The sequence below is a fragment of the Bos mutus genome, chromosome 1 (assembly GCF_027580195.1).
Source record: "Bos mutus isolate GX-2022 chromosome 1, NWIPB_WYAK_1.1, whole genome shotgun sequence".
Classification (NCBI taxonomy): domain Eukaryota; kingdom Metazoa; phylum Chordata; class Mammalia; order Artiodactyla; family Bovidae; genus Bos; species Bos mutus.
In genome coordinates this window covers 131,948,338-131,960,931 of record NC_091617.1, presented here as the reverse complement: position 1 = coordinate 131,960,931, position 12,594 = coordinate 131,948,338, and the positions used below count along the sequence as shown (strand labels likewise).

General features: G+C 39.4%; 1 protein-coding gene across 6 annotated transcripts in view; it reads left to right on the top strand.

Annotated features, from left to right (window-relative positions):
• Positions 1 to 12,594, top strand: part of PPP2R3A (protein phosphatase 2 regulatory subunit B''alpha) — a 233,752-nt gene that overhangs the window by 217,560 nt on the left and 3,598 nt on the right. The window contains exon 15 of one of the 6 annotated variants that reach the window (XM_070375962.1): positions 6,049 to 6,741. The exons of the other annotated variants lie outside the window; for them this stretch is intronic. Coding sequence (XP_070232063.1) covers positions 6,049 to 6,121 — 73 coding nt within the window. The 3' untranslated portion in view covers positions 6,122 to 6,741. Of the gene's footprint in view, positions 1 to 6,048; positions 6,742 to 12,594 lie in introns of those variants that run through there. 6 annotated transcript variants of the gene reach the window in all.

Sequence of the window (12,594 nt, the reverse complement as noted above, 5' to 3'; positions counted from 1 at the left end):
AATTACATTATTTACATTATACTTATGGCGAAAAACTGAATGCCTTCCCATTAAGATCCAGAGCAAGGAAAATAGGCTTCTGTTCCTCCCCATTTCTAATCAACATTGTAATGAGGGTCCTATCCTGTGCATTAAGACAAGGAAAAAAAAAAAACATTAAAAGTATTCAGACTGCAAAGAAAGAAGTAATCTATACCTAGGTTATATATACTTTAAGTAGAAAATATGAAGAAATCTGCATAAAAGCTACCAGAACTAATAAATTCATTAGCAAGGTCTCAGCTTCCCTGGTGGCTCAGATGGTAAAGAATTTGCCTGAAATGTGGGAGACATGGGTTCGATCCCTGGGTCGGGAAGATCCCCTGGAGAAGGGAATGGCAACCAATCCCAGTATTCTTGCCTGGAGAATTCCAAGGACAGAGGAGCCTGGTGGGCTACAGTCCATGAGGTCACAAAGAGTCGGACATGGCTGAGCAACTAACACTTTCATTTTTCTTCAGAATACAAAATCAGAATATAAAAGTCAGTTGTATTTCCATGTACTAGTAATGAACAATCAAATAGAGAAATACAAATAAAATAATTATTCACAACAGCATCAAAAAGAAAAATACTTAGGAATAAATATAACAAAAGAACACACTTTTATATATGTATAATAAATGTAACAAAAGAACACACAAATATAACAAAAGAACATACTTGCACACTGAAAACTGCAAAATAGTGTTGAGAAAAATTAAGGAAGATTCAAATAATAATAGAAAGCTCAGTATTTTTAAAATGTCAGTTCTCCCCAAATTGATGTAAAGATTTAACCCACTCCTATCAAAATCCCTACAGGCTTTCGTTAAAACTGGCAAACTGATCCTAAAATTTATATGGAAATGCAAAATACCTAGAATAGCCAAACACTTTTTTTTTTTTTAGCTTTATTTTTTTTTTTTTTTTTTTTATTTTATTTTTAAACTTTACATAATTGTATTAGTTTTGCCAAATATCAAAATGAATCCGCCACAGGTATACATGTGTTCCCCATCCTGAACCCTCCTCCCTCCTCCCTCCCCTCTGGGTCGTCCCAGTGCACTAGCAAACACTTTTTTAAAAGAACGAAGTTGAAGAACTTAGGCTACCTGATTTCAAAACTTATTAGAAAGCAAACAACCATCAAGGCAGTGTAGAATTGATAAGTATGTGTGTGTTAGTCACTCAGTCACGTTCAATTCTTTGTGACCTCCACGGACTGTAGCCCACCAGGCTCCTCTGTGGAATTCTCCAGGCAAGAATACTGGAGTCTATAGCCATTCCCTTCTCCAGGGGATCTTCCCAACCCAGGGATCAAACCTGGATCTCCTCCTGCATTGCAGGCAGTTTCTTTACCATCTAAGCCATGAGGGAAGTCCCAGAATTGGTAAGTATGCACAACCAATGAAACACTCTAGAAATAGATGCTCATACATACGACCAATTAATTTTCAACCAAAGGAGAAAGGGTAGTCTTTTCCGAAATGAACCTGAAATAATTGGACATCCTTCTGCAAAAAAAAAAAAAGAAAGAAAACCTCAATCCATATCTCACACCATATACTTTTGTATACTTATTTTTATAAGTATCTCAAATTCCCTGGTTGTCTACTGAGATCCTTCGAGCTGCACAGTGCAGCCAAAATAATAATAATAATCTCAATAAATATAAGAGTTGAAATCCTAAAGTTTTTAGAATAAAACACAGGAGAAAATCTTTGTGACCCTGAGTTATGCAAGAGCAATAAAATATTGATACATTGGACTTCTTTCAAAATTAAAAAGTATTGCTCTTTAAAGACACCACTAAGAAAATGAAAAAGACACATTGGGGGGAAATATTTCCAAAACATCCTGTTAAGGACTCCATCCAGAATATATAAAGAACTTACAACTCACTAATAAAAAAGGCAACCTAATTTTTTAAATGGACAAAAATTTGGTTAAACAATAACTACATTAGAGGTTCCAACAGCAAATAGATACATGAAAAGATGCTCTATATCACTAGTCATTAGGAAAATGTAAATTAAAACCACAATGAGATACATACACAGCCACTAGAACAACTAAAACCACCAGTTGGCAATGCTGTGAAGAAGCTGGAACCCTCATATATTGGATTGATGTGTATGTAAAATTATGTAGCCTCTTTGGAAATGTTTGGCAGTTTCTTAAAAAGTTGAACAAACATTTGTCATATGAATCAGCAATTCCACTCCTAGGAATCTACCCAAGAAAAATGTTCACCCAAAGACTTGTACATGAATGTTTATAGCTGCACTATTCATAGTAGCCCCAAAGTGAAAATAATCCAGATATCCACTAAACTGGTAGATTAATAACCAAAATACAGTATATCCATATAATGGAATGCTCTTCAGCAATAGAATGAACTATTGACTAACACAACATGGATGAATTGTAAGTGAAGTGGAAGAAGCTAGACAAAAATATATTCCAATCTTGTATGATTCCATTTATGGAAAATTCTAGAAAATGCATTCTAATCTATAATGACAGTAAATCAGTGGTTACCTTGGTAAGGCAAAAGTAATTACAAAGGGGCAGGAGGAAACTTTCATGGGAGGGAGGGATATTTTCATGATCTCGATATGATGTTTTATAGATGTAAACAAAAGTCAGAACTTACTAATCGTACACTTTAAGTATAAGCAATTTATTCTGTCAGTTATACCTCAATAAACAAAAGAACTATTAATACATGCAGCAACACAGATGAATCCAAAAAAATATCATTTTACATGAAAGAAGCCAGACACCAAAGACTACGTAATTCCATTATATGAAATTTCTAGAAAAGGCAAAATTATAGAGCCATGAAACAGATCAGTGGCTGCCTAGGTTCCAGGAAAAAGTAGAAAATGAATACAAACAAGCACAGGGAGAGGAGGGGCAGATGGAGAGATGAAAGTGTTCTAAATTTAAATTGTGGTAATGATTGCACAATTGTAAAAATTTACTGTGTGTCCTCAGTCACTTCAGTCATGTCTAACTTTTTGCGACCCCATGGACTGTAGCCTGCCAGGCTTCTCTGTCCGTGGGATTCTCCAGGCAAGAACACTGCAGTGAGTTCCACTTAAGATGAGTGAATTCTGTGATATGTAAACTAAACTGAAAATTTTTGTAAAAAGCAAGCACCGAAAAAAGTTGAGATTAACTGGCAGGAATTTTTTAAAAGACAATATTAATTCAATAAATGTTTGCATTCCTTCTATACACTAAGCATTATTGGATATTGATGAACGCAGGATCCCTGCCTTAGCAGGAGAAACAGACAGATGCAATTAAAGTGTCTCTACTGCTCTCTCACAGAAGCAACACACTGTAGTTAACAGATATTGCTGGAAGAAACAAAGTGGCCCAACCTCCCTGGAAATTAATTTGACAATATGCTGCAGAAGCCTGAATTCATACCCTTTAACTCCCAATCCTGGGCATCTACTGTAAATAATCAGAAGTTTAGATAGAACTCTTCTAACTAAATTGTAAAATTAAAAAATTCAAAACAACACAAATGTACAATAATAGAATAGTTAAGTAAGTCATGGTATTAATATCTGTGTCATATTATGCAGACATCTAAACTACGTGTTGCACAAAAACATAACATGGAAAAATCAAGTTTACAAAATTGTGATATAATCCCAGTATTACAAATGTATATCTATATATACATGAGCTAAATAGTAAGACCCCAAAATATTAAGTGATTAACTCTGAGCTGTAGAATTGCAAGTAATTTGGCTTTTTATTCTGTTCTGTAATTTATAATGTTTGTATAATGAACATGTACTATTTTAATAAATAGGAAAAGTTATTTTTCTCCTTTATCTGCTTACGTAGGTAATATGTATTAACTACAGAAGAGTAGAAATAAAGATAAAAATCTTCACCTAAAATCGACCACCCAGAGATAGCCTGACATCATTTAGGAGTATGCTTCTAGATACTTCTTTGCAAATATTAATAGATAAGTAATTTGTTTTATAAAAATGGAATTTGATATAACATACTGTTTTGTAACCTGCTTTAGAGGAAGGAGAAAAGAGATAGCAGATCTAAACACTTAGAAGTTTATTAGTCTAAAGAGACAAGAAAATGATGGCAGCTAAAGAAAATTATTATGTGTCAAGTAAAAAAAATTTTTGAGCTGTGGTAGTGCTCAAAGAAGGTCCCAGTGTGTGTGTGGAGGGGAGACAGAGGAGAAAAAGGGATGCAGACAGAAATACAGGTGAGGAGGGGTCACGAGAGGAGATGCAGAGACCAGCTGTAGTGAAATTCAACCGGTGCATATGAGAGGCTTCTGCTGGACACCCCTCTTCTCATGTTATGGGAGATAAGATAAGGCCTGCACAGAGCCCATGTGGGTGATGAGGTCTCAGGGAGAGAGGGGAAGCCTTAACAGCCGCAGCCTGTAGAGCAAGCACTGGAATGTCACCACAAGAAACGAAAGGCCTGTTTACAGTTGTTAATAACTGACTGACACAGTTCAAAAGCAAGGCCAGATCCAGAATTCCAAGGGTATGTTGGGCTTCATCTCAAAAGGAATTACAAATAAGTCAGGGTGAGTTTGTCAAACAGAAATTACCAGAATCAACTATTAGAAAGGGAGGAAGAACGGCAGTACCATGGAAAGAGCCACACAGATCTGATTCTGTCTTCTTACTCACCAGCTGGGCAGGTTATCTGACTCCTTGCAGCTCAGTTTCAACTACCTTCCAAGGTGATTGTAAGAATCAAAGAGAATATAACTCTATAAACACCTGCCACATAGTACTGATATAAATACGTGACAAAGAGTAGCTATTACTACTACTCCCTGAAGAGGAAGAGATATTATACAATATAACATCATGCTTAAAACCACAGAATTTGGAGTTAGACAAATTTAGTTAAGTTCAAATCCTTGCTGTCACTTACTAGTCATCTAAGCCTCAGCATTCGCTATACAATGAGGATACCACCTGCCACACCAGACTGTTTTAGAGAAGACAACATACATAATATATTATGTTCTCAGGCACAGTGCCCATGTAATCAATTTTGTTGTTGTTGTTGTTTAGTCTCTCAGTTATGTCCCTCTTGTTTGCGACCCCATGGACAGTAGCTCACCAGGCTCCTCTGTCTATGGGATTTCTCAGGTAAGAATATGGAGTCGATCACCATTTTCTTCTCCAAGGGATCTTCTACTCCCAAGGATCAAATCGACATCTCCTGAAAGTCTCCAGCATTGCAGGCAGATTCTTAACCACTGGGGAAACGTGTAATCAATAAACAATGGCTCTTATTAGTACCATGGTTTCACCAGTGGCTCCACAGTAAAGAATGTCTGCAGTGCAGGAGACATGGGTTCCGTCCCTGGGTGGGGAAGATCCCCTGGAGAAGGAAATGGCAACCACTCCAGTATTCTTGCCTGGAAAATCCCATGGATATAGGAGCCTGGCAGGCTACAGTCCATGAGGTTCAAAAGAGTCCAATACGACTGAGCGACTAAATGATAACAATTATTATTACCTCTGTGATCGTGGCCACATTACCTAACCTCTCTGAACTAGAATTTAGTCAGGTAGTACATTAGCATGCAGAAGGAAGTGGCAACCCACTCCAGTGTTCTCGCCTGGACAATCCCAGGGATGGGGGAGCCTAGTGGGCTGCCGACTATGGAGTCACATAGAGTCGGACACGACTAAAGCGACTTAGCAGCAGCAGCAGTACATGAGCGTTCCACTGGCTGCCTTTTTCCCCTTCATTCCCAGAACATGGCACAGTTGACACACAGTAAACATTTGTTGCATGAGAATTAGAGATTTCACAATAAACTGTGGAAAATTCTGAAAGAGATGGGAATACCAGACCACCTGACCTGCCTCTTGAGAAACCTGTATGCAGGTCAGGAAGCAACAGTTAGAACTGGACATGGAACAACAGAGTGGTTCCAAATAGGAAAAGGAGTACATCAAAGCTGTATATTATCACCCTGCTTATTTAACTTCTATGCAGAGTACATCATGAGAAACGCTGGACTGGAAGAAACACAAGCTGGAATCAAGATTGCCAGGAGAAATATCAATAACCTCAGACGTGCAGATGACAACACCCTTATGGCAGAAAGTGAAGAGGAACTAAAAAGCCTCTTGATGAAAGTGAAAGTGGAGAGTGAAAAAGTTGGCTTAAAGCTCAACATTCAGAAAACGAAGATCATGGCATCCGGTCCCATCACTTCATGGCAAATAGATGGGGAAACAGTGGAAACAGTGTCAGACTTTGTTTTTTTGGGCTCCACAATTACTGCAGATGGTGACTGCAGCCATGAAATTAAAAGATGCTTACTCCTTGGAAGGAAAGTTATGACCAACCTAGATAGCATATTCAAAAGCAGAGACATTACTTTGCCAACAAAGGTTCGTCTAGTCAAGGCTATGGTTTTTCCTGTGGTCATGTATGGATGTGAGAGTTGGACTGTGAAGAAGGCTGAGCGCCAAAGAATTGATGCTTTTGAACTGTGGTGTTGGAGAAGACTCTTGAGAGTCCCTTGGACTGCAAGGAGATCCAACCAGTCCATTCTGAAGGAGATCAGCCCTGGGATTTCTTTGGAGGGAATGATGCTGAAGCTGAAACTCCAGTACTTTGGCCACCTCATGCAGAGTTGACTCATTGGAAAAGACTGATGCTGGGAGGGTTTGGGGGCAGGAGGAGAAGGGGACGACAGAGGATGAAATGGCTGGATGGCATCACCGACTCGATGGACATGAGTTTGGGTGAACTCCAGGAGTTGGTGATGGACAGGGAGGCCTGGCGTGCTGCGATTCATGGGGTCGCAAAGAGTCGGACACAACTGAGCGAATGAACTGAACTGAACTGAACTGAACAGTATCTAACAGTATCTAGCATATAAATGCTGGGGGAAGTGGACCTGCTTGTGTTTCCACTGGAACACAGGCTCCTTTAAGGCAGAGCACCTGTTTCATTCATTCTGTAGCCCCAGCACTGGGCAAACTCTTTGGGAAGTAGGAGAGCCTCAGCAAATGTTTACTGAGTGGCACAGAAGGTAGCACTAATCTGGCAGCCACCTTCACTACAAGGATAACTGCAGAAGCCTAGACAACTTGACCTTCCAGAAACAACTTGAAATTCTCTACTTTACCATTTCACATAACAGGCCACCCCTGGGCCAAGTGCCTGTACCCCCTGACTCAAGGCTGTTGCTTGGGTAATACCTTCAGTAAGCAACCTAGTAATGAAACAATGAGAAATGCAGTATGACTCCATATTTTAGTTTGGTGATGGAGGGCCAAGGGTCTCCTTAGGTATGAATTTGCAAACACCGTGAATTACCCCATCTAGCACACAGTGTGATAACAGCATACAACAGCATTTGTATAAATTCAGCCAAGGTCATAGGGGAAGCCAGAAACAGGTAACAGTTACATACCTCTGGCCAACTAAACATGTCACATACATGAAGATAACAAGTTATGACACCCAATTAATTTATAATTAACTTTCTTATGGTTTTTGCAATAAAGTTTAAAACGCCACAAGAATTGTGAAAAGTAGGCTAAAGGGTCCTCCATGTTGCTATCTTGAGAAACTGGGACCTGTAATAATTAGAAACAAACTTCTCTACCAATCTGACAAAAACTTGATTACTTCAGATTTTTAGTTAAAAGTCTTTCACATTATCCTAAAAATACATTCTTACAGGATATTCTGGTATTTCACCAACAGCTTTACATTTGATTAACCTAGATTAAACACAATTTTCTGAGTCTTTATCTGATTAGTAGAGAAAGACAGGCTTTGCTGAAGAAAAATTGAAAAATATAAAAAGATTAAAATCATCCTCAGTTCAGTCATCCAGAGATAACCATTATGTATACTTTGGTGTATTTCTTTCTGATGCTTAATGTTACTAGTGTGTTCAAAAACATGACTTTTAATGCTTCAGAGTACTCTCTCAAGCAATAACACATCCATATTCCCTACCTTCGGACATTTAGATAATTTAGAATTATTTCCCACTGGATGTTTTTAAAGGTGAATTTCTCCTTTATGTTAAATATAAACATATATTGAATTACTATTTATGAGATGTACATTTAGTTCAATTAGTACTGGAAAGTACGACACTGTAGGTTAGTCAGAAGACCAGAGAAGTTTAAAATTAAATAAATTTTATTTCAGTAGATATGCACTGGTATGTAATTTATGCCAGGCATTGTGGCTGGTAATAAAAATAAACTCTGTCCCTTCCTTCAAGTTCAAAATTAGAATATATTTAATCCAAAATTTTTATAATATCTACAGCCAAAATAAGAATTACTGATGGCTCATGACCTGGAACTGCAGGAGATCCTTAGCCATCAAAAAATAAATAGGATCAACTTTCTAAGATAGAAAAGTAAATGGTACGTATTAGGAAACTTTACCAAATTTGAAGTGATTGAATGGGTCAATAAGGAAATTCTTTGAACCAAATATCCAAATTCTAAAGTATTTCCGATAATTCATTTTATGTAAATGGCTTAGGATGAGTGAGTGAAGTCGCTCAGTCGTGTCCAACTCTTTGCGACCCCGTGGACTATAATCTATCCGGCTCCTCCATCCATGGGATTCTCCAGGCAAGAATACTGGAGTGGGTTGCCATTTCCTTCTCCAGGGGATCTTCCCAACCCAGGGATCAAACCCGGGTCTCCCACACTGCAGGCAGACACTTTACTGTCTGAGCCACCAGGGATATCTTAGGATATCTGTTCTTAAAAGTATAAGGGTAAAATTCATCTACTCCTATTTCTACAGCAATATAGACTTCAAACTAAGAGGACTAGTTAACATTTTATTCTGTGCTTATAGCTACCATGTATCTTAGATTTCCTGACAAGCCCTGAATTGCATATTCTATCCCTTTGCCCCTGTAAAGTCAGAATCCCCAAACTGGAATCAAACCATAACTCGCAGACATCCTAAAACTGCATACAAATCCTTTGTCAGACCACACATGTGCCAGTCATTATTTCTGTTCATTCCAGCTATTATACTTCCATCCCAGGAATCTGCAGAACTAGCCTTAATACATTTGCCCAGAAATTGCTCATCTGAAATGGGAAACTTAGGGACACAGTTTCTAAAAGGGGAAACTTAGGGACACAGGTTTCTAAAAGCTACCATATTGCTAGCAAAGATACATGAACCTGTAAACACCACAATGTTTAAAATGTATAACCAACAAGGACCTATTGTACACAGAACTCTGCTCAATGTTATGTGGCATCATGGATGAGGGGGTTTGGGGAGAGAATAGATACACATATATGTATAGCTGAGTTCCTTCTGTGTTCACCTGAAACTGTCACAACATTGGTAATCGGCTATCAGTTCAGTTGCTCTGTTGTGTGCGACTCTTTGTGATCCCATGGGCTGCAGCATGCCAGGCTTCCCTGTCCATCACCAACTCCTGGAGCTTACTCAAACTCATGTCCATCGAGTCAGTGATGCCATCCAACCATCTTATCCTCTGTCATCCCCTTCTCCTCCCACCTTCCATCTTTCCCAGCATCAGGGCTTTTCAAATGAGTCAGTTCTTCGCATCAGGTGGCTAAATTATTGGAGTTTCAGTTTCAGCATCAGTTCTTCCAATGGATATTCAGGACTGATTTCCTTTAGGACTGATTTGATCTCCTTGCAGTCCAAGGGACTCAAAGTCTTCTCCAACACAATTCAAAAGCATCAATAATCAGCTACACCCCAATACAAAATAAAGTTTAAAAAAAAATACATGAACCATTATTTTCCCTTATGCTAACAATACTGTTACTACTCAATTAAAGAATCTGTGCTCAATTTGATACCTAAGGTTTCTTTGTGAACTGTTTGTGAACCCTATGAGTTCTTTAATCCTCTGACCCCTCTACTCAGTTTAAAATGGCCAATTAAATGAACAGGGAATACATCATAAAATAATTTCATTTGAGCCCAGAGGCATTCCAGTGACCTGCAGGCAAGCCTGGAAGTGGTCATTTAGAAGACAATCAGTAAACATTCTTTCTCCCTCAGGAATTCCTGGAGAGCAAGATAAAGAAAGACTTTGGTGACTTCAAGATGACTTCTGTACCCTCACCATTTTACTGACTCCAGCATTCCTCATTATTTTGAAAGAGCACTAAGACATTATTTTTCATTCAGCAGCACATTTTAAGCAGCTAGTGTCAGTCACTATACTATAACCCAAGGAAATTAGTGCGTTACAAAATGGACATTTCACATTTGAGTGGGCATGACACATTTAATTATATAATTATGAAAAATAAACAGGGTAAACCAGTAATAGAGACAGGCTTGCAACTTAGGGAGCTGAGGGAAGAATTTTCTACAGTGATGAGAACCTAAAAATTGAGAAGCAAAGTTATGCAAAAAGCAGGGAGGAGAAATATTCTAGGCAGAGGAGTAAATGTGTGCAATGGCTCTGAGGCAGGAAATGGTGCTGAGGAGATTTTAAAAAGCCAGTATAGCTGGAATATAATAAGAGGGAATCATAGCTGGAAAGATTAGCAAGGGTCAGATCATGCAGGGCCTGGGGGAGCTACTGAAAAAAAGTCCAGCAAGGTAGTACTCTTCTAGGTTGGAGAGGTGCAAGAACAGAGGCAAGGAGACAAATAAGGAAGCTATTACAGACATCTAAATAAGAGATGGTGGAAGCTCAGGCACTGGAAATCAAGAACCTTTTAAATGATATCTCAGATTAAAATATGAGCACAAGTTAACCAAGGAGGAAGAGCACTGCAGGCCCCTGAAAAACATCTACTGTGGCATTAGGTCCCAAGACCTATTCTGACACTGTAAACAGTCTGGTATGGCAAGAGCCAAGGGTATGTGATAGGAGCAAAAACAGGAAGACCAATTGTTAGAAAACTATTGCAGTAATCCAAGCAAGAACGTGTAACATCCTTTACTCAATTAGTGGCAATGCAGAGGACGAGCCAAGACTGTATGCATGTGGTATTATTGGAAGTATTAGGAGAGTCACTGGATTTGAAGAGGGGAGGGAAGAGGAGCTTGAAGTAATGAGATTTATGGCTTTGAGTGGGTAGATCATGGTACTATTTGCTACAATAGGGAAAACCAGGGTTGTAGGTACGATGAGTCCAGGTTCGTATACGCTGCCACATGGGAAGAGCCACATACTAGACAGGTGGATACATGGCAGTCTTCGGCTTAGAAAGAGGCTGAGGCTGGACATGTACGTCTAGAACCCACGAGTGTAGATAAAGCTGTAAGACTGATTGCTCACGGAAGTACAAAGTGAGAAGAGCTTAGTCCAGAACCCTGGGATGCACTGACACTACAAGGGCAAGTTAGAGCAGATTTCTCAACAGCACTGATATTTTAAGCTGGGTAATTCTGTTGTAGGATGTTTAGCAACATCCCTGGTCTCTATCCACTAGATGCCAATGGGACCTGCCCAGTTAATGACAAATTTGTCTCCAGACATTGCCAAATGACCCCCAAGGTAGGGGGAATCAACCCCAGCTGAGAACTACTGAGTTAGGGTAAGATTCATCAGCACACTGACAAGAGGCTCTGAATGAGCTCCCCTAACCCAAGATTCCTCCAAAGGCTTTATGTATATTACTGTTCTTGGTACCTTGAAAGTACAAAAGAAATGCAGGTGACATTCCACTACATCCAACCCACAACGCATTGGAATACGTTTAGGTACTAGCTTGAATCAAATCTGTTGTTAAAAATTCCATTTCTACATGAGGCTACAGTGGAAAAACACACATACTCTTTTGTTAAAAAAAAACTACACAAAACCCTGTCCCCTACTACAGGATTAGGTGCCACCATTCTGCTTCAGTAAGCCCAGGTACTTCTCCACCATCAGAATGTGGTATTTTCTCTCTCACCTCATCTCTCTTCAACCCTTATAATGGGGTGAAGTGAAGTGAAAGTCACTCAGCCATGTCTGACTCCTTGCAACCCCATGGACTAGCAAATCCATGAAATTCTCCAGGCCAGAATACTGGCCTTTCTCCAGGGGATCTTCCCAATCCAGGGATCAAACCCAGGTCTCCCACATTGCAGGCTGATTCTTTACCAACTAAGCCACAAGGGAAGCCCAAGAATACTGGAGTGGGTAGCTTATCCTTTCTCCAGCGGATCTCCCCAATACAGGAATCGAACTGGGGTCTCCTGCATTGCAGGCGGATTCTTTACAAACTGAGCTATCAGGAAAGCCCATATATAATGGGGTAGGAATGAGGAAGCTGATGGCAGAGGGGTTAAGTTACATGGCCAAAGTAGCATTAAGTGACCAAAAGTCCATACTCTAAAGCTAAACCACTTAACCACTATTCCAGATGGTCTCCATTAGGCTGTAAGCTCTGTGAGGAAGGGGCTGGTCAGTCTCTTTCACCATTGTATACCTAGCGTTTGGCTCATGCTTAGCAACAGAAGCTCAAATATTTATTGAATATTGAATAGTCTCAGCTCAGACTTAACTCTAATTCATTCATAGATCCGCACTGAGAGAGCACTCACAAACAG